This window comes from Peromyscus californicus, unplaced genomic scaffold (assembly GCF_007827085.1).
Source record: "Peromyscus californicus insignis strain IS unplaced genomic scaffold, ASM782708v3 Scaffold_6__1_contigs__length_162567912, whole genome shotgun sequence".
In the NCBI taxonomy this organism is placed as follows: domain Eukaryota; kingdom Metazoa; phylum Chordata; class Mammalia; order Rodentia; family Cricetidae; genus Peromyscus; species Peromyscus californicus.
The window spans coordinates 135,251,300-135,272,327 of record NW_026294584.1 but is presented as its reverse complement, the minus strand read 5'-3'; the positions used below and the strand labels follow the sequence as shown (position 1 = coordinate 135,272,327).

General features: G+C 47.5%; 1 protein-coding gene across 1 annotated transcript in view; it reads left to right on the top strand.

Annotated features, from left to right (window-relative positions):
* Positions 1-21,028, top strand: part of B4galnt3 (beta-1,4-N-acetyl-galactosaminyltransferase 3) — a 111,933-nt gene continuing 90,905 nt past the window's right edge. The window contains exon 1 of the mRNA XM_052720327.1: positions 1-958. Within this exon, the coding sequence (XP_052576287.1) occupies positions 790-958 (169 nt within the window). The 5' untranslated portion in view covers positions 1-789. The remainder of the gene's footprint in view (positions 959-21,028) is intronic.

The following is a 21,028-nucleotide window of genomic DNA, read 5'->3' as shown; positions in this document are numbered from 1 at the left end:
CCTCTGGCCAGGAAAGAACGGTATTCAAATTTGACTTGGAAGACAGAGTTAAAGGCTAAGTGTCCATTGGGGCTAGGGTCATTTTAGGCAGAGAAAGACCCGGAGGCCAAAGTCACCGAGGTCACTCCAACAAAAATGCGTCTCAACTCCACACCAGCTTCGAAGGAGCACCCTCAAATATCTTGGCGGTGACTGGGTTTCCTTCGGTCATAGAGTCCACGTCTTAACTCACATCTTCCTGCATGCCCACATCTCCCTCATCACACATCCCACACTCCCTCCCACATAACCCCAAGGGGTGGCTGCGTCAGGGACCGGCTCTCTGGCCCCACCTCTCGCCTGCCCTCCGCCTCTAGGGGGCAGGGCCCACCTGTGCCTGGGGGCGGGGCCGAGGCGGGGGGCGGGGCGGGACAGGTAGGGTGTAAGGTAGTGTTTGGAGCCGAGAGAAAGCGCCCAAACTGCAGCAAGCGAGCGCAGGAGCCGGCGGCCACTTAGGAGAGCCTCCTGGGCAGGGTGCAGGAGCGAGCGGGGAGGGAGGGAGGTGGCGGGCCTGCGACGAGGAGAGGCGTGGAGTGGACACTTGGGGAGGAGGAGCCGGGCTCCGCGGCCGGAGAGAGACCTGCGAGGCGCCCGCGCAGCCGAGGGACCCCAGCGCGCAGAGCATGAGCGGCCAGCCGGCTGGAGAGCGACCCGGGGAGACTGCTTGCGCGCCACGCTGAGCGGCGGAACCGGGTCGGGGCGGCGGGTGCGGGGTAGCCAGTGCTTGGGCGGCGGGCCGGGCGCAGAGCCATGGGGAGCCCCCGCGCTGCGCTGCTGATGCTGCTCCTGCGCCCCATCAAGCTGCTGAGGAGGCGCTTCCGGCTGCTGCTGCTGCTCGCGGTGGTATCAGTGGGACTCTGGACTCTGTATCTGGAGCTAGTGGCGTCAGCCCAGGCTGGCGGGAACCCCCTGAATCGCAGTAAGTAGCGCCGGGGGCCAAGGAGGTGGCGGAGGTGGGCGGGCGCCCCGGGGCGGGGATCCGCCTCTCCCAGCAGACTCCAGGTGCCAGCGCCGCTCCTCGCCTTCCCGGGGACCCTGGCCGGTGGGGGCCGCCGTGGGTCGCTAATTCTGGCCTGCCCAGGGTAGAGTGGGACCAGGACGCTCTCGGGGCTCCCAGAGCTCTGGCAGAGGTTTGGAACTCCTTCCACCGTGCAGAATTCGCAGCATCGTGGACAGAGACGCGCGATTAGCGAGCGCGGGCTCCGGGGCTGCGGCGCAACTCGGCCGCACGCTGCGATCGGCGCCGCCCCAACTTTGCCCTCCACTTGCTGGTTGTATGGTTGGGTTCCTGTTTCCCCTCCTGCAGATCTTTCGGGGTTTCTTTTTCAGTCGCACCCCCGAGAGAGCCTCCAGGCCTTCCCGCATTGGGTGCGCTGTTTCCAAGTACCCACCTCCTTGAATTCTTAGTTCTCCGCTCATCCAGACTGCCACCTCCAGTGTTTGAAGCCCTTGCAGAACCCGCGGATCTAACAAACTCCCGAGATCCCGCCAAGGCGACTACGCCATGGGTAGATTCCTACTTACATTTTTATTCCACCAAAGCACTCAAGTTTCTGCTTAGAAAAACGGGAGGAAATGGCCTTTCCCCTCTTCAATGGATATGATTGTCCACAGCGACTTTCAATATACTTTTGATTGGCCTAACAAAGTAAAATATCATGTGGTAGCCAGAAAGGAATGGAGAACTTTCCAGAAGGGTCAGGTACCCTTCCCCAGCCTAAAGAGAAACTCCCTGGGTTTCACTTTTCCTGTTTTAAGAGTCTCAAAGAATACCTTTCTGGTAGATATTTTGGTCAACAGCTTTGCCCTTGGCTGAATGTGGTCTTTTGTGGCTCAGAAGAAGAAATTATTGTCTCAGTAACTAAGCAGGTTTGGAGACATGAGCTTATAGCCCACCCTCTCTGTGGCAATGGACATACATAATTCTGGCTGTGAGCTAGGAGACTGGCAGTCACAAGAGATCAAGCTACTGTATGTAGCTAGAGATCAAGAGGCATTTGGCCTGCATGATCTCCAGGGTCCCTCTCAGTTGGGATAAGAGACGGTATGGCCACTTGGTATCCGCCACTTGGGCATTTCCGAGGTGAGAGGGAGCCCCGCATCTATAGGGAAGAAGGTTGCCCTCGGCCACAAGCACGTAGCCCTGCATAGAGTCCTTCCTTCCCGTGACCCCAGTCTTCCTCCTCGGGTTTTGTTTTTTGTAGAAGCCTTCACACTGTGGCCACGCAGGTGCAGGGAGCTGAGCTTTCTTGGAGTGCGTACAGGTGGGAGGCTTGAGTTCATCTCCTCCTTGGAACACCCGTTGCCAGCATAGTTAGTGGGATACTGCGTGTAAATGCGACAGGGAGGCGGCTGCTTTGTGATCCCGAAGTTAGTGGTTGCTGTCTGTCCTCTTGGCTTTTCCTCTACCGCGGGTGTGCTTCCTCGTCCCAGACCAGGCCCAGCTGGCCACAATAAGCTTGCACTCCAGCTCCCACCAGCCCTTGGATCTTGTTGGCTTCCTCATACCAGTTTCTGAATCTGCTGTGTTTCTCTCCTCGGTGGATCTGACTTGTGGGTTTTTATATTTTTATTAAAAAAATTATTTCTTTTTCCAAACTGACCCTTCTCCAAAAAATGTTCCCAGCTTCTTATTCCAAAATTGACTCAGTGCTCCTTGTGATTTTTTTTTTTTTTTTTCTTTTTGAGACAGCCACGCTCTAGCCCAGGCTAATGGCGGCTTGCTGTTGCAGGCAGGGCTTGATTTCAAGATCTTCCTGCCTCAGTCTCCCGACTGCTGTTCGGGGGCGTCTGCCACATAGCCTGTTTTCTTCCCTGTGGCTTCTTTCTTTTCTTTCTTTTGTTTGTTTTTTGAGACAGGGTTTCTCTGTGTAGCCCTTGGCTGTCCTGGAACTTGCTCTGTAGTAGACCAGGCTGGCCTTGAACTCACAGAGATCCACCTGCCTCTGCCTCCAGAGCTGGGATTAAGGGCATGCACCACTTTTTTTTTTTTTTTTTGGTCTTTAAGATGCCCAGATGTTTTGCATCAAAATTCCCTTCTGTGCTGTGTCTTACTCGCAGGTCAGAGCTATTCCTCTGGGGATAGGGTAGGGCATTAGGAATGGAAAAGTGGGAAGAGGTTGCTAGTGTTCCCTCCTCCTGCATACCAACAGCTACCAGAGTAGTAAAGCTACCCTCCCAGCTGTGCCCAGGACTTGACCACAGCAACCAGAGCCCCGTCTTAGCCCTGTTTCCCAGTGAGCCAATCTGTGCCAACTCAGTCCACCACCCGCCTTCCTGTCATCTGTGAGGCTGGCCTCTACCGCCCAGAACCTGTCATTTGCTTGTCCCTGTGTGAGGGTATATTGGTTTAGCACTGGGAAAGTGTATAGAGAATGGCAGTCACAAACTCTAGGGTGGCAGAGTAATGACAGGGGAGCAGACTTCCTGCTCCATCTTCACAAAATAACCTGGTAGTTTAAGATATGGATGGTGTGCAATTTTGGGCTCCATATGCAGAAAAAGCTATAACCACGATTGGGAGAGCTTTAAAGGAAAACAACTAAAATTATTAACACATAGAAAAGGGTTCTTGGCTGCAATAATGTCAGCCATTCAGTCAGTCATATTTGTTTAATACATAGCTCAAACAAAGCACTGTGCTAGGTCATTTAGATATGATGACCAAGATACGGTGTCTTAGTTAGGTGTACTAATGCTATGATGAAACATCGTGGCCAAAAGCAAATTGGGAGGAAAGGGTTTATTTGACTTACACTTCCACATCATAGTCCATCACTGAAGGAAGTTGGGCAGGAACCTGGAGGCAGGAGTTGATGCCAAGACCATGGAGGGGTGCTGCTTACTTGCTGGCTTGCTCCACATGGCTTACTCAATCCTTCCTTCCTTCCTTCCTTCCTTCCTTCCTTCCTTCCTTCCTTCCCTTTCTTTCTTCTTCCTCTTCTTCTCTCTCTCTCTCTCTCTCTCTCTCTCTCTCTCTCTCTCTCTCTCTCTCTCTCTCTCTCTCTCTCTCTGTGTTCATTGGTGTTTCGCCTGCATGTTTGTCTGTGTGAGAGTGTCAGAAGCCCCGGAACTGGAGTTACAGACATTTGTGAGTTGCCATGTGGGTGCTGAGAATTGAATCTGGGTCCTCTGGAAGAGCAGCAGCCAGTGCTCTTAACCGCTGATCCATCTCTCCAGCCCCTAGCCCGCTTTCTTTTTTTCTTTTTTTTTTTTTTTTTTTTTTTTTTTTTTTGGTTTTTCGAGACAGGGTTTCTCTGTGTAGCTTTGCGCCTTTCCTGGAACTCGCTTTGGAGACCAGGCTGGCCTCGAACTCAAAGAGATCCTCCTGGCTCTGCCTCCCGAGTGCTGGGATTAAAGGCGTGCGCCACCACCGCCCGGCTTAGCCCGCTTTCTTATACACCTTAGGACCACCAGCATAGGGATAGTACCACCCACAATGGATTGGGCCCTTCCACATCAATCACTAATTAAGAAAATGTCCTACAGGCTTGCCTGCAGCCTGATCTTAGAGAGGCATTTTCTCAATTGAGGTTCCCTCCTCTCCAATGACTATAGCCTGTGCCAAGTTGACATAAAATGATGAGCCAGCACATAATGGTTTCTTTGTTCTATAGCTTTCTGGCTAGGAGTGGAACAAGGTGTTGATATGAAACAAAAACAAAAAACAGGCTGGATGGTGATGATACACACCTTTAGTCCCAGCATTTGGAAGGCAGAGGCAGACAGATTTCTGAGTTCAAAGCCAGCCTGGTCTACAGAGTAAATTCCAGGACAGCAAGGGCTACACAGAGAAACCCTATCTGGAAAGCATTCATTAAATTTTTCAAAAGTAGAAAGCAAATATTCTTGTGATATTTCTGAAAATGGGACACAGCTTTCAAATAATTTCATAGAAGTGGAGACATTTAGGGAGGTGGTGAGGAGTTGGTTAAATTCTGATGAATTGGGGCTGGAGAGATGGCTCATTGGTTAAGAGACCTTGCTGCTCTTGAAGAGGACCTAGGTTTGGTTCCCAGGATCAACATGGTGGCTCATAATGATTTTCGTTCCGGTACACAGGATCCATTGCCCTCTTCTAGCCTCCACGAGCATGGCATACACATGGTGTGCTTATTGATGCAGGCAAAGCACACACACCAAATAAAAACAGACTCTGATGAATTGAGGCTGGGGATGCAGCTCAGTTGGCAGTATGCCTGCCTAGTGTATATGAAGCTTTGAGTTTTATCTTCAAGACCTTACAGAACTGGATGTGGTGTACCCCTGCAGTCACAGCATTCTGAGGTGGAGACAGGAGGATCGGAAGTTCAAGGCCAGCCTGTGCTACATGAGACCCTGCCTTTAAAAAAAAAAGCTGAAAGAAGGCAAAAGAAGATTCTGATGGAGGGCAGGAAAAAGGCTACTCACAGGAGCCAGGAAAAAGCTAGTGTTTGGGAATGTGAGCAGCTGAGTGTGGTGACACAGAAGGTATTTAGGTAAATGAAGGATGAGGCTCAACTGTGGAAGACTCTTGAGCTACATCCCAGCTCTTGTGCAAGACTTTGAATAACAGGAAAACGTGGCATCTGGTTCACTGAAAGCAGAAAAGCAGTTATGGGCTTTAAGGTAGGATAACATTGCTGTGTGGAACAGGCAATCTTTGTAATAATACTTTGAGGATGGGTAGTGGTGTTGGAATAGGGTCTTCAGAGCTCCTTGCTGTGCCCCCATAAGTCCATAAGTTGCTGGATGTTAAAAGCTGCTCTGGAGTGTGTCATCACAGCAGTGGTGTTGCTCAGAGAACCTGAGGTGACTATTGTATTCAGATGTGCACCTAAGTATTTCAGTATTTTAATAACTGGTACAGCTATGTTGATGCGTAGTGGCTGAATAGCAGCCCTGAGAGCAGACTCTTCAAGGTTCTCCATTCAGGTAGGCTTTAGCAAGTTATATCCATTTGTCCACATTGTATCTGGTAAGGTTCTGCCAGAAGGCAGAGGTTGCACTAAAATGCTTTCTATATTCTTTGCTATATAATGGACTTACAGTTAGGGTCAACTTGGTGTCGGAGCCAATAGATGACATTTTGGTACAAAGCCAGCACAGAGAGACAGTGCTCATAGTGTATCCTGGTTTTATTTCAGAGTTGGGCCTGGCATGTTCCTTCCCAAGTACCAGGTTTACCTGCTGGACACCAAAGCCCTCTCAAGCCTAGGCAACTAATTGTCCTTTGCTGCCTCTAAGGTCAGCCCCACATTTCCAGTTGGCCCTTATCATTTTGATTGACATTTTGAGTAGACAGAGGGAGGGACACCCACTGATGTCAGACAGACAGGTTGCTCCCATGTCACCACAGCGGTCCTCTTTGAAAGGATACAAACTTCCTGGAGCAGAGGTAACCCAGGGCAGAGCTGTAATCTGAGAAGTGTGCTTGGCAGGGAGAAGCAAATGAGGCAGATGTGTGGGCAGAGGAGGGATAGGATGGCTTGCGGAGGAACCTCACCGTAGAGCAGAGCAGAGCACACCACAGCTCCTGCTGCCTGCCACGCTGTTCTTTCCCAGGAATCCACTGGCTCTTTTTCCTCTGCTCTGCCTGCCTCCCTGTACGTTGGCATTTGTTACAGCGCTTGGCTGCTGTGGGCCTTTTCAAATTAGGATTCAGTTCTGGGCACATACTAGGCGTTCTGGGAACTCTCCTAAACACCTCTGGTAACCACTGGGCAGTTGTAGATTTCAAAGCACCTGATAATTTCTATTAGCAGACACGAACTTATCAGTGACTAATCCAAAAATAAAACCCAGGAATTCTTGTCCTGTGTACCATCATACATGTACTCTCCAATGCCTTTGAATATGAATGTCAAAGATAAGAATTGAGCAGTCTGGGGCTGGAGAGATGGCTCAGCAGTTAAGAGCACATAGTCTTCTTGCAGAGGCCCTGAGTTTTTCCTAGTACCCTTGTTGGGCAGCTCACAGTGTTGTAACTTCAGCTCCGGGGGATCAGGGCCTCCGAGGGCACCTGGACTCATGTGCACATACACAGACCTGTACACATAATTGAAAATAAAAGAATTATTGGGCAGTGGTGGACCATGCCTTTAATCCCATCACTCAGGAGGCAGAAGCAGCCAGATCTCTGTGAGCTTGAGGTCAGCCTGGTCTACAAAAGCGAGTTGCAGGACAGCCAGGGCTGTTACACAGAGAAACCCTATCTTGAACAACAACAACAACAAAAAAAAACCCAGAAAACAAAAACAAAACAAAACAAAACGAAACAGGCAAAACCAAAACTAACAAAGAGAAGAAGAATTAAGCTGCTCATGCTGTTTGTGAGTGCTTTCTAGCAGGCGAGTGGTGTTTGACTAGAGGACACTCTCTTTATTTGTTTCGGCCATTTACCTGGACTCCCCGTCCCTGTCCTAATGGAGCCAGCGGGTATCTTGGCAAGACATCCCCAGCTTCATTCTGTTCTCCACCCAGGGATCCTCAGTCTAAGTTGGTGGCACTGGAGCTGCCAGACACTCCCTGTCCTCGGGGTTGTTCAGGGCACGACTCTCCTACTTCACGGTGCAAGGGCTTCTGAAATAACCGATTTGGTGCTGGTTCACTGGAGGCTGGACGGTGTACTGCAGTAATTTTCCAGGCCACAGAATCTGGCCTGGCCCTCTAGTGTTGAGCTTTGTGGAGCAGAGCAGAGCAGCCGCCATGGAGTTTGCTTTGGAAGGGGGCCTGGAGGCTGTTCTGGGAGTTGCTGCACGGTACTGTCTACCCAGTTCCACTAGTCTCAAAACCCTCCCCTTTAAAAAATTTTCCACAAGCATTTTCCTTATATCCCAAGGCAGTGAGGTCTAAACTAGGCCAGCCATATATTTACACTTTGATGCAGTCCTCCTCTGACCTTTCAATCCACCCAATTCATAGATTTGTAGATTAACTAACACAAAAGGATGCTGCTGGGACAGATAAGTTTGGATGGTGTATATAAAAGGTGTTAGACCGAATGAATAGGTTGTGTATTCTGAGCAAAGCATGATAGGTCTTTAATTTTTTTATACTTACAGGTTCTGCTTTTCTTCCCCCCTCCTTTTTTTTTTTTATTATTTTGCAATACAATTCAGTTCTACATATCAGCCACGGATTCCCTTGTTCTCCCCCCTCCGGCCCCCCTCACCTTCCCCCCAGCCCACCCCCCATTCCCACCTCCTCCAGGGCAAAGCCTTAGACAGGGTTTCATGTATCCCAGGCTGGCCTCCAACTCCCGATGTAGCCAAGGATAACCTTGAACTTCTGATACTTTTGCCTTTACTTCCTGAGTGAATTTGATACTTGGGATTACAGACATGCTCCACTATACCCGGTCCTTTCATGTGGTGCTGAGGATAAGCCAAGGCTTCCTGCATGGTAGACAAGCACTTTACCACAGCTATATCTTTGGCTCAGGTTCTTCAAATGTTGGAAACAGCCATTAGATAAACAAAAATGAGTTTCTTAATTATTTTTTGCCATGCTGAAGTTTGAGCTGTGACTTTGTACCACTACATCCATATTCCTAGCTTAAAAAAAAAAAAAGATTATTAGTCGAATGGTGGTAGGTAGCTCATGCCTTTAATCCCAGCACTTGGAGGGCAGAGGCAAGCAGATCTGAGTTCAAGGCCAGCCTAGTCTACAGAGCAAGTTCTAGGACAGCCAGGGCTACACAGAGAAAACCTGTCTCGAAAATCCAAACCAAACGAACAAAAAGATTATTTATCTATATATCTATCTATTTATTTATTTATGACATAGTTTTACTATGTAACTCTGGCTGGCCTGGAACTCACTATGTAGACTAGGCCGGCCTTGAACTCAGATCCTGCTGCCTCTGCCTTCTAGGTACTGGGTTAAAGACATGGGCCACCATGCCCAGCTATTTTTATTATTTTAAGTTATAACTGTGTATGTTTGCTTGTGTACTTGTGGATGCCAGAGGTATTATACCTCGCTGGGAGCTAGAGTTACAGACAGTTGTAAGCTGCCTGGCGTGGGTTCTGGGAATCCAACTTGGATTCTCTGCAAGAGCAGTATACGTGCTCTTAACTACTGAGCCATCTCTCCAGCTCCCAGGTTTTAAAAAACCTTTTGATGAAAGACATAGACAGACAGGCATGGACACATGTACACATGCACGCACGCACGCACGCATGCATGCATACATACCCCCGCACACATATACACACACAGGGCAGGGAGTTGCTCTATAAATGTACAGCCTGGTAAACAGTGTATCTGCATAGCCAATCATGATGAAGAAGCAATTCTGTAAGACACTTTGGACTTCCCTTTGAATCACTGGCACCAGCATAGATGAACTTAAGACTACTTTTGTGTGTTATAAATGGAATCATTCAATATGTGATTTATTATACAAGTCACACAAACACAGTTTTTCTTGAGGCAGTGTTTAATGTAATACAGGCTGGCCTCAAACTCACTGTGAACCTGAAACTGACCTTGAATTCCTGATCTTGCCTCTTACCTCACAAGTATTAGTATGACAGGTGTGTGCCACCATGCCTGGCTTTAAAATACAGTTTATGATTCTAAAAACAATGAACATTCCTTGTCCCGGATGACAGCTCTATAGCTGGACCATTAAGCTACAGTCATAGCTTTTCTATTCTGTGCTTTAGGTACTCTAGCATATCTGATGTAACGGTCATCAGTGGCTAAGGCGAGGAGCCCAGCTACTGTGAGACAGAGCCCTGCGGATGTCCCACCAGAGCTGCTGTGAGACAGAGCCCTGAGGATGTCCCACCAGAGATACTATGAGACAGAGCCCTGAGGATGTCCCACCAGAGCTGCTGTGAGACAGAGCTCTGAGGATGTCCCACCAGAGATACTGTGAGACAGAGCCCTGCGGATGTCCCACCAGAGCTGCTGTGAGACAGAGCCCTGAGGATGTCCCACCAGAGATACTGTGAGACAGAGCACTGAGGATGTCCCACCAGAGCTGCTGTGAGAGTAGAGTTGGAGACTGTTGCTTTTATTGTGTGTGAAACTCCCCAAAACGTTTCTTTCCAGTCTTGACACTGGAATAGCTGTGTTTATCTTGAATAGTTTAGTTTTTGTTGGTCAAATCAGTTGTGTAGCTACCCTGGTTTCTCCCTACTTTAGAAAAGCCTTAGAATTTAATTTTCCACCGGGCCGCAGTTGTGCATGATTTTAATCCCAGCACTCAGGAGGCAGAGTCAGGCGGATCTTTCTGAGTTCAAGGCCAGCCTGGTCTACAGAGCTAGATCCAGAACAGGCACCAAAACTATACAGAGAAACCCTGTCTCAAAAAAACTAAAAAGAATTTAATCCTTCCTTCACATGGAGAAAAGCGGAAGAAATTTTATGATTTGTAGCCTTTCCTTCCTTCCTTCTTCTCTTCCTTCCTTCCTTTTATAGGTGGAACCCGGAACCTCACATGTTAATCTAGTGTTCTACTACTGAGCTGTGCTCCCAGATCTGTATTTTTCTATTAATTTCTTTCTTTGTGTCCTACAACTACTTCCAGTTTACACCATCTTGACAGCTTGTGGTTCTTACAAGCCATTTAACTTAATCAAGAAATAAATGAAAGTGCAACGGTGTACATAGAAACTTTGAAAAATTGCCTCAGATCCGCTACTCCGGCCGAGAGATTACTGAAAAGAAACTGCAAAATAAGTAAATAAAGTTCAATAAGCTGGTTGGCAACACTGCTAGTCACACAATCCAGGCACTAGCCAGCAAGGCTAGAAAACTCATTTGTCACATGGGCACTAAATATTGAAAAAGAAGACCTGAGAGGGACAGAAGATCGTGGAAGTGAAGCTCTGGGTCTGCAATGCAGCTGTGGCTGACAGATCCACAAAGTCACAAACATCAGAGGTTCCTGCCTATGGACAGCTGAGAAAACAGGCGGGGGAAGAACCTTTGCTTGCTTCTGCCTCCAATTCCTTATATTATTATTATTATTATTATTATTATTATTATTATTATTATTATTATTATTATTATTGCTTTGTTTTCTGAGATAATCTCCCCACATAGCTCAGGCTGGCCTTGAACCTGTGGTTCTCCTGCCTCCATCTTCTGAGTGTTGCAATTACAGGTTTGTATCATTATATCCAGTGCTGCTGCTGCTCCTCCTCCTCCTCCTCCTCCTCCTCCTCCTCCTCCTCCTCCTCCTCTTCCTCTTCTGAGGAAGAGGCTCCCACTATATAGCCTAGGCTGGCCTTAGAATCACAGAAGTCCTCCTGCCTCTGCTGCCTGAGTGCCGGAATTAAAGGAGTGCGACATCATGCTTGGCCTCCATTTCTTTTAGACCATGTTTTTGTGTCACCTAGCAGAGGCTATGCTGTGTCCTGCTTTATAGTAGGTAAAGTTATGCTTTGTAGAATCAGGCTGTTAGAAGAGGGATGAAGGATGGGAAAAAGAAGAAGGAAAAAAAAAAGGTATCGCTGAGCGGTGGTGGCGCACACCTTTAATCCCAGCACTCAGGATGCGGAGGCGGGCAAATCTCTTGAGTTTGAGGCCAGCCTGGGCTACAGAGCGAGTTCTAGGACAGCCAGGGGAACAAAGAGAAACTCTGTGTTGAAAAACAACAACAACAAAAGGGTATGTGGTTGTGTACACCTTTAATCTGTGCACATTGTGAGTTCCAGGCCAGCCTGGTCTACATAGTGACTTCCAGGCCAGCCAGAGCTACACAGTGAGACTTTGTCTCAAAAACAGAAAAAAAAAAAAAAAAAAAAATGGAGGGGCTGCTGCTGGAGAGATGGTTCAGCAGTTTCAGACCTGTGTTCAGTTCCCAGCACCCACATGGAGGCATACACCTGTCTTTAAACTCTAGTTCCTGGGCTTCTGAACTCATGCACATGCAGGCAAAATATCCATGCACATAAAATAAAAATAAATAAGGAAGGAAGGAAAGAGAGAGAGATGGGATGGTGGAGGGTAGGAATAGAGAGAGAACTTCCAAGAGATTTTCTATATAAGCACCCAGGAAATAGAATAATGTGTGTTTTTCAATTTTCAATTTGCAAATCTTGAATGGTAGCTGAGATGATTCATTTTAAAGCTTAAGGGAAAATGTCTATGGAACATTTACTTTTTTTGGTGGAGAGCTGAATGGAATAAAGCCTTGATAGTTCCTGGAAAAATGTGGAATTTGAAGACAAGGCAGGGTTTTACTCCCAGTTCTGTTACTCACCAATTTAAGACCTCTTGTAAGGTAATTATTCCTTTCCACGCCTCCGATGCCTCATCCGGGTCAGAGGTCACACTGCTTGGTGTAGGGCTTTTCTTCTTCCATCGAGATTAATGAGTCTGCCACGCACAGGTGCTTAATTAGAGGTCGTAGACGTTAAGTGCTCAGTGAATGGTGATTCCCACCTCTTCCTCCTTGAGGTTTCCAGTCTGCAAGAAATGTAAATGCCCAGGCAGGCCTGGGTCAATAGGCTGTATTCCTCAACTGGTCCTTTGGCCAAATGCTTCTTCAGGTTAGCCTATGACAAACATGTGCCCAGCTCCAAGCATCTGCTAGATGGGCAGATGTTTGCATGGAGTTGGGAGGTAGGTCGGCTGCTAGAGACTTCTGAGAGACCGGACTGTTTGGCTGTAGTAGGGCAAGAAAGCACAGCAGACAGAATACACCAGCCTGTCATCATGCTACATGCTCTGGAGTACATGTTGAGGATGGAAGGCGCTGTAAGGCAGGAACATGCACAGTAATCGTAATTTAAATTTTAGCATGGTAGCACATGCCTTTGTTCCCACCACAGGCAGAGGCAGGTGGATCTTTATGAGTTCAAGGCCAGTCTGATTTACATAAAGTGAGTCACAGGCCAGCCAAGGCTACATAATGAGACCTGGTCTCGAGCAGTAAAATCAAATAAAAAATAATTTAAACCTTAGCTCTGACTTGCTATGGGTAATAGATTAGATAAGATAAATGTAAATGATTCAAAACAAAGGAAAACAAAATTTCAGAAGGAATTGTATTCCTTTTCTTGTTGCTATGACAGAATCCCTGTCGAATGCAACTTAAGGAAGTTTGGTGGCTAACGCTGGCTGTCAGCTTGGCACAGCCGGGGAGAGGGACCCCCAATCTAGGAATTGCTTCTATTGGCTTCCAGCAGCTGTGTCTGTGGGGAATTTTTTTGCTTCGTGATTGAAGTAGGAGGTGGTTTCATCTCCAGATGGTGAGCCTGGGATGTATGAGAAAGGTAAATAAGCAGCCAGCAGTGTGCCTCCGTGGTTTGGCTTCCCTGCGTGAAGGACTGTGATCTATTGTTGTTAGCCATAGTGTTTATCTTAGCGACAGGAAATAATAGGATAGGAAGTGTTTATTTTGGCTAATAATTTGGGATACAGTCCATCATGCTGGGAAAGGTCTGGTGACAAGACTGTGGAGACAAGTGGTCACTTGTGTTCCCACTCCAGAAACACTGAGAGATGGCTGAGGTTCTCCACTCACTCTCCCTTGCACTCATTCCACTCATTCGCGAGCACGTGAGACGGGGCCACCCATAGTCGTTTGGGCCTTTCCTCTCAGTTCAACCTTTCTGGAAACACTGTCATACCGTGCACAGGTATGTCTGTATCCACGGTGACTTTAAATCCGGTCAAATTGACCTTGAAGATTAACCATTAAATGGAGGCAATAAATGTAAACAAAAACCATATAAATTTTGAAGGCTTTAGCTTTATCCTCCTTGGGAGTAGGTTTGAAACTCTTCCATGTTACTTAGGAGCTAAGGGGACAGTCATCTTTTTTTTTTTTATGTTCTGGTCATACGTAGCCTTGAAGACTTAATTGCCTAAACTTCTCTGCTGAGATCCCCTTACAAATACCTTGATCCACCCTTTCCAACTTGTCTGCCAACCAGAGTTCATAGATGTGTGGCACTGCTCACCCGCACCCTCCTTGTGCAACTAGCTCGGTGTCCTGGTCACTGCTGAGCCAGAGATTGGCACAGGGTGTGAGGACCCTGAGGACTTCCTCCAGAACCAGAGACAAAGCCCAGCACTCGTCCTCAGTTCTTGGGTCTCCTTTCTTCCCATTTTGGCTAAGTGGGAAAAGGGAGAAGGAGAGGGGAGAACACCCAGTGGGTGACTTTTAGCAGTAGCGGTGAAGATTGTACAAGGGAGGAAGACTGAGCAAGAACCCAAGGGGGAGGATTTTATTCTTTTTCCATTCTAGTGACTTTTGTTTGTCTAGTTTTATTTGATTCTATGTCAACAATTTTAGATCCCTTTAAAATGCTGTATTAATTGTATGCTTTTGACAGTTGTAAACGACTTTATAATATTGTTGATTGTGCCCCAAACTAAGGGGCCTGTATCTGCTGCTCTGATTGTCATACCTTATGGTTTTGTTTTTTTTTAACAAATCTTTTTTTTTTAAGGTTTATTTATTTATTATGTATACAGTGTTTTGCCTGCATGCCAGATCATTACAGATGGTTGTGAGCCACCATGTGGTTGCTGGGAATTGAACTCAGGACCTCTGGAAGAGCAGTCAGTGCTCTTAACCACTGAGCCATCTCTCCAGCCCCATACCTTATGTTTTGATCCTTGGAGATTTCTTTTCTATTATGAAGGGCTTAGCTGTGTCCTTAGAAAGAAGCTAGTAATATTGTATGCAGTACTTGTAAACATTTTGGTATGTTTTTCCAAAGAAGTCCTTTGGCTTAAATGCCCTTTTAAGAGTTTTTTGTTTGGTTTGTTTTTTGTTTTTTTTTAAGGCAGGGTTTCTCTGTATAGCCCTGACCTGTCCTGGAACTCACTCTGTAGACCAGGCTGGCCTCAAACTCCCAGATCCACCTGCCTCTGCTCCCCGAGTGTTGAGATAAAAGGCGTACACTGCCACCACCCTCCATCGAGATTTATTTTTTATTATTATTTTTGTATGTGTGTGCCTGTGTGTCCATGTGCATGCTGATGCCTATGGAGGCCAGAAGATGGCTTCGGATACCCCTGAGCTGGACTTACACGTGGCTGTAAGCTGTCTGATGTGGGTGCTGGGAACCAAACTTGGGTCTTTGTAAGTGCTGAGCCATCTCACCTTCCTCCTTTAGCTTGAGTGTCCAAGTCTCCTACTGTCTGATTTTGTGTGTGTGTGCACACGCGCGCATGCATGCATGCATGCATGCATGCAGAGGTGACTCTTTCTGTGGAAGGCAGATAGCATTAGCTAAGTGTCAGTTGAGGGGACTAGCTTGTTGAATTGAGGAGCCTGTTGTACAGAAGTTACCTGGGGTGAGGGAGATGAGGATGAGCAGCCGCATGTGAGGCCCCTTGATACCACACTCTACAGAGTTCAGGCTTGGCAGCGGATAGGGTCGCAGCATAAGTTCTGTTAGGCAGGAGTTGGAGATAATGAAAGTCCCTTTTTAAAATCCACTAATTTAGCCGGGCAGTGGTGGTGCACACCTTCAGTCCCAGCACTTGTGAGTTCAAGAACAGCCTGGTCTATAGAGCGAGTTCCAAGAACCCAGGACTACACAGAGAAACCCTGTCTTGAAAAAAAAAAAATCCACTTATTTGTATTTCAATTCTTCAGACATTTATTGAATTTTTGAATGTTCCAGGAGCTGTGACTGTAAGTAAATGAAGCTGTTGGAAGTTTGCGAGGTGGCTTGTGATGGACATTTAGAGCTGGTCATGATACCACATGTCTGTAATTCCAGTTCTCGGGAGACTGAGACAGGTTGCTGCAAATGTTGAGGCCAGCTTTGCCCGTGTGGTACAACTCTGTCTTTTATTTATTTATTTAGACAGGGTATCACTATGTATCCCTGGATGTTCTGGAACTCATCATGTAGACCAGGCTGGCCTTGAACTCACAGAGATCTCCACCTGCCTCTGCTTCCACCATGCCTGTCTAAATTAGCCTGGTGTGTGGCATGGGCCTTTAATCCCAGCACTCAGTAGGCAGAGGCATGTGGATCTCTGTGAGTTCCAGGTCAGATGGGGTGACATACTCAGACCCTGGTTGAATGGATGAATGAATGAATGAATGAGTGAGTAAATGAATGAAAACAAATGACCTCCTTAACCCCAAACCACCCCTGTGGTTACTATAGTGATTCTAAGGGTAGGCAGCGAGTGTCTAGCTTGAAAGGGAGGCAGACAAAAGCTGAGCCATCTCAAGGAAAGATGTGGCAGAGTTGATGTAGTAAAGGAGAAAATCTGAAGTTATGGGTTTCAGACATGATTCTCTGTCTCCATTCTGTCATGATCATTTTTATTAAGGGATGCTGTATCAATCCAGTATCTCAGAAGTGTTCTTGTGAGAAGGAAGTGTTGCATTTCTTCTCCTGTTTTCGTCTCTGGGACTTGGGTACTACAGTAGTCCTGGAGAACAGTGTTAAGGGATCAGGAGACAAATCAGCATTCAGCAGATGCTTCTGAGCACTTGTGAAATACCAGGCAAAGCCCTTTTGTGAAATACCATTGGGAGCATAGTATGGCTCATGAAATTCAAGAGTGGCCCGAAGTGACTGCGTGGAGGTAGAAGGGGCTTCCCAAGTGGTGACATTCAGAAAGCAGGTGTCTTAGTGGTACAGGGTATGATTAAGCACCCGATGGATGGTGAGATTTAAGGCCCTTAGTGGTTCAGACAGTGGGAGCCTGGCAGTGGGTAGAACAGAGTTGCAGCCGGTTTTCAGTGTCTCCTTTCTACCCTTCCTGCCGTCCTTGAAGCTTTACCCTTTTACCTCCTGGCAGGAAGAGCCAGCCACTGCCTCTGAGCTCTCTACTCAAGGTTATTCTGGGCCTGGAGAGAGACCCATCGTAGTGTAAACCTGGATCCCTAAACAAATCTGGGTGGGGTTGGGTCCTTCCTCTCCTACTGAAAGCCTGACTGGAATTAACCTCTGCTCCTCGTTCTCTCACAGCATTGTTTTCATACCTCCATTAGTGCACTTATCAAAGTCTGCTTGCATCAGAGTTATTTCTGTCTGGGTTTGTCTTCCCCCAAGAGATTGTAAATTTCTAGAGTGCTGGACTTAGGCATTGCCCCCTTTTTAGCTCCCTGGGACAGATTTTTAACACTTTGTGGATTGTGTATACTTGTAAGAATCTCATGGAGAAATGCAGGCCCTTTCTCCTTAAGTTTATTCACCCCTTAAATATTTTGCATACTATGAGTCCCCTGACCCCTACCTCAGAATCCTGAGGCAGTAATTTTCCAAAGTGTTTTATCCAGTGCTCTGGTAAGCTCTCAGGGTCCGATTGATGGGGACTTCCTGCCAATTAAACCTCCTTTAGTTGCAGAGGATATTAGGTGGTAGCAGGGAAGCCAGAAAGAGCACCTCTGTACAAGGGAGCATGTAACCGGATGCGCCCATGCAGAGGGAAGGGCTGTTGAGGCTGTGGCTATCCCAAGCCGTGGGCAGGCCTTCTCCCACATCTTTGCCATTGTTATGCTGTGTTCTGTTATCATTTCATCCCTTCTGCTTGATTCTCAAATGCTGCCCACCTTTGATATCGCCCGTCTTGAGCCACCTTTGACTATTTCAGAATCAGCTGACCTATCCTCCTTGGAACTTTGTTGCAGTTAAGTTATGTGAAGCTTGTCCTCTGGGTCTGTCTCCTGTATCCACAGCCTGAGAGACTCCTGAGTGTCTAGTTAGGGCAGCTCACGGCACTGCTCTATAAGCGTGTGTAAAGCACCTGAAGAGGCAGCTGGTCACCTTAGATTTGAGCTACTGTAGCTCATGCGTCCTCTGAGGTTGCCATGATGCCAACCATACCACCTATTATTGTGTAATAGCTCCTTTAAACTCACTCTAGTTGAGGGTGACCTGAACTTCTGATCTTCCTGCCTCTGCTTCCCAAGTACTGGGCTTGCAAGCACGGACTACCCAGGGCTTTGTGCATGGTAGGCAAGCACTCTACTAGCCCAGCTGCATCTCTAGCCTTGTGGGGTTTTAAATCCCTCCTGTGTCTCTTTTGATTGGTTTCAAGGCATTGCCTCTAACATATCATAAGGATACCTGTCCTCCAGCCCCCAATCTTAGAGATGAGAGTTGTTGAGATGACTGGTATCACGTTTTTATTCTAGACTCCTGGCAGACATCCACAGGAGAACGTGAATGAAATCCGTTGACTGAGCCTCTGTGCAATCTGAGAATCTTTCAACATGATTCACCACGTCATTACTACAGTTGATCTGAGTTACTCTTTAAAATGGAATCTGTTCGCCCAACTTCAGGGCTTGACCAGTGAAGATTGTAAGGCCTATAGAATTTTAATTTTAATAGCAGAACTGGGCTCCGAACTCCTGATACATTTCTTCACTCCTGCCGATTACCAATTATTCTGCCTGCTCATTCATTCCCCTTTTCTTTGCTAATGCTTTTTTCTTCCTCCCCTGAAGTCAACAGTTCTCAACTCGGGGGTCACAACCCCTTTGGGGGTTGAACAACCCTTTCATAGGGGGTTTTTGAAGACCATTGGAAAACAACAGATTTACATTATGATTCATAAAGTAGCAAAATTACAGTTATAAAGTAGCAATGAAAATAATTTTATGGTTGGGGGTCACTACAACGTGAGGAACTGCATTAAGGGGTTCCAGCATTAGGAAGGTTGAGAACCACTGCCCTAAGTGGTATTTTATTTTCTCAGTGCTGGGGATGGAGCCTAGTACATCATGCATGCTAGGCAACTACTCTACCATTGAGCAACACCCTCAGCCTGTGTTTATCTTTTCTTACCAGTGAGGCAGCTGAAGTCATTGCCACTTAGTTGCAGGTGGATCGTGTTTCCAACTCAACTACTGTTAGCGGTAATCTGTGGCTTTCCTGAAATTTCTCTTGTGACACCTGCTTTGATATTAGTGGTTGAGAGTAGCCTGCAAAGATGTTCTTATTGATGTTGAATTCTCACATTGCAAGGGGCAGGTCAAGACTTGACGTTCTTCATTGAACAGATTCCTTTGCTTTAGGCTCCCATCCTGAGAACAGAGCCCATTCAGTATTGAGCTCCTCCTCGCCGCCTCCTCTGGCCATTGTCTCCTCCTCCTCTGAAAGTTTTTTTTAATCATTATTTATTTTTGTGTGTGTGTGTGTGTGTGTGTGTGTGTGTGTGTGTGTGTGTGTGTGTGTATGTGTATGTGTGTGACAGAGGGGCGGGGAGGGAGGGAGGGAGAGAGAGAGACAGAGAATGCACATGCCACAGCACACATGTAGAGATCAGAGGACAACTTGTGGAAGTTGGTTCTCTCCACCATGTGGGTCCTGGGGATTAAATCTGGGTCATCAGTCTTGGTGGCAGATGTCTTTACCTGCTGAGCCATGTCACTGGCCCCTCAACTGGTCCTTTAATGGCAGCTGTTACCACATGTAACTGCAGTGGACCCTGGAGTCTGTTTCAAGCAGTAATAAGATGGGACTTACATTCAGAACTGACTTAAAAAATAGTGTACACCTGTTATCCCAGCTGCCAGGGAAGCTGAGGCAGAGGAATTGCAAGTTCAAGGCTTGCAATGGGCACAAAGTGAATTCAAGGCTAGCCTGGGTAACTTAAGGAGACCCTGTACCAAAATAAAGCCTAAAAAGAAGAAGAAGAAAAAAAAAGAGGCTGTGGATATAGTTCAGTGATAAAGCACTTGCTTGGTATCATGCTTGAGGCTCTAGTCTCACTCCCCAGTACTGACCCCCCCCAAATAAATAAGAAAAAGGGGGGGCAGAAAAGCACATAAATCTTTTCTCTTTCCAGCACATAGTAGAACTGGGCATCAGGGGATAGATTTTCCGTCTTGTTCTGATATGAACTGGCTGTATGTCTTTCAGTAAGTCAATTCTGCTCTTTGCTGTCTGGGGCTGAGTCTTTCTTTGTCAACACAGAGCTCTGACTATGATACCTGGTCTTATCTAATTCTGACATCGTCCTCAGAGAAATGATCTTTGTCTCAGCTTTCAGTCTCCTGAGTTGAATGTGGCCAGAGAAGGATTAGCAAAAAGGAGACGAGGGGAGATGCCTGAGTTCAAATCCTGGCTTCTTACAGCCGTTAGCTCTACTCAAGGGAGATGGGAGGCTGGGCTGGGACCTGCTCTTGTCCTTGAGACAGCGGCTGTCCCCTTCCTTCCCCATTCCCACTGGGGAAGGAAGGGTTGACCCTATAGGTGGGGGCTCTGAGGGAGGCTAAAAGTTGGATGATGATGTGGGGAGCATTTGGGGGGCATTTCCGTAAGTCCTGGTCATCATTGTCATCAATCTCGTAGCCCTCCCCTAAACTTCTGAGCTATAGACGGGACTGGGTCCTACCCTAGGGCCTCACCCTCTCTTCCTCCTGCCTGCTGGGCAGCCATCACATAAACACTGCTGTGTGCTTAGCTCAGGAGTGGGAAGACTGTTCAGGGACTGGCTGAGGAATTGCCCACTAATCTTGGCAGTTGCTGCCACAAGCTTGACCAGACCATCAGAAGTGGGGGAATCAGAAGTAGGAGCTAGTGAGTCATAGGTGCAGCCACGGGGAAGAAGCCCTTGGCAGAGGTGCCCATCCAGGAAGCCAATTTCCCTTGCAACTCTTGGGGAGTCAGAGTTCTGGATTCCGCCTTCCAGGCTTGCTCACTTAGGTAGCTGTTCTGGTTAGCATCCCTGTGGTGGTCCATTTAGTAGTAATAATAATCCTGACTGCCCAAGGTGAAAGCCTGGCACATCTCAAATGTTCAGCAAGCTTCTTTTCCCTTGGTTACAGTGTCCGGAGTTCAGGACAGGGCTGAGTGCGACACCCTGTGAAGACGTGGAGGAAGAGTAGCAAGAGGGCTGTCACACTCCAGGTGGCCTGCCTCCCTTCATGACCACCGTGGCAGGGTGGGAGGTTACTTTGTGTGTCTCTCCTAACCCCTCGTTGTCCTGGGGCAGGGCAGACAAGCTCCCAGTCATTACCTCACCGCAAGGCCCTGTTTGCCAGAGCTGAGAGGAACTGCCTGGGTGGAGAGCTCCAGGCTAATTTTAGACTTGGAGGCTCCCAGGCAGCTGGCCTGGC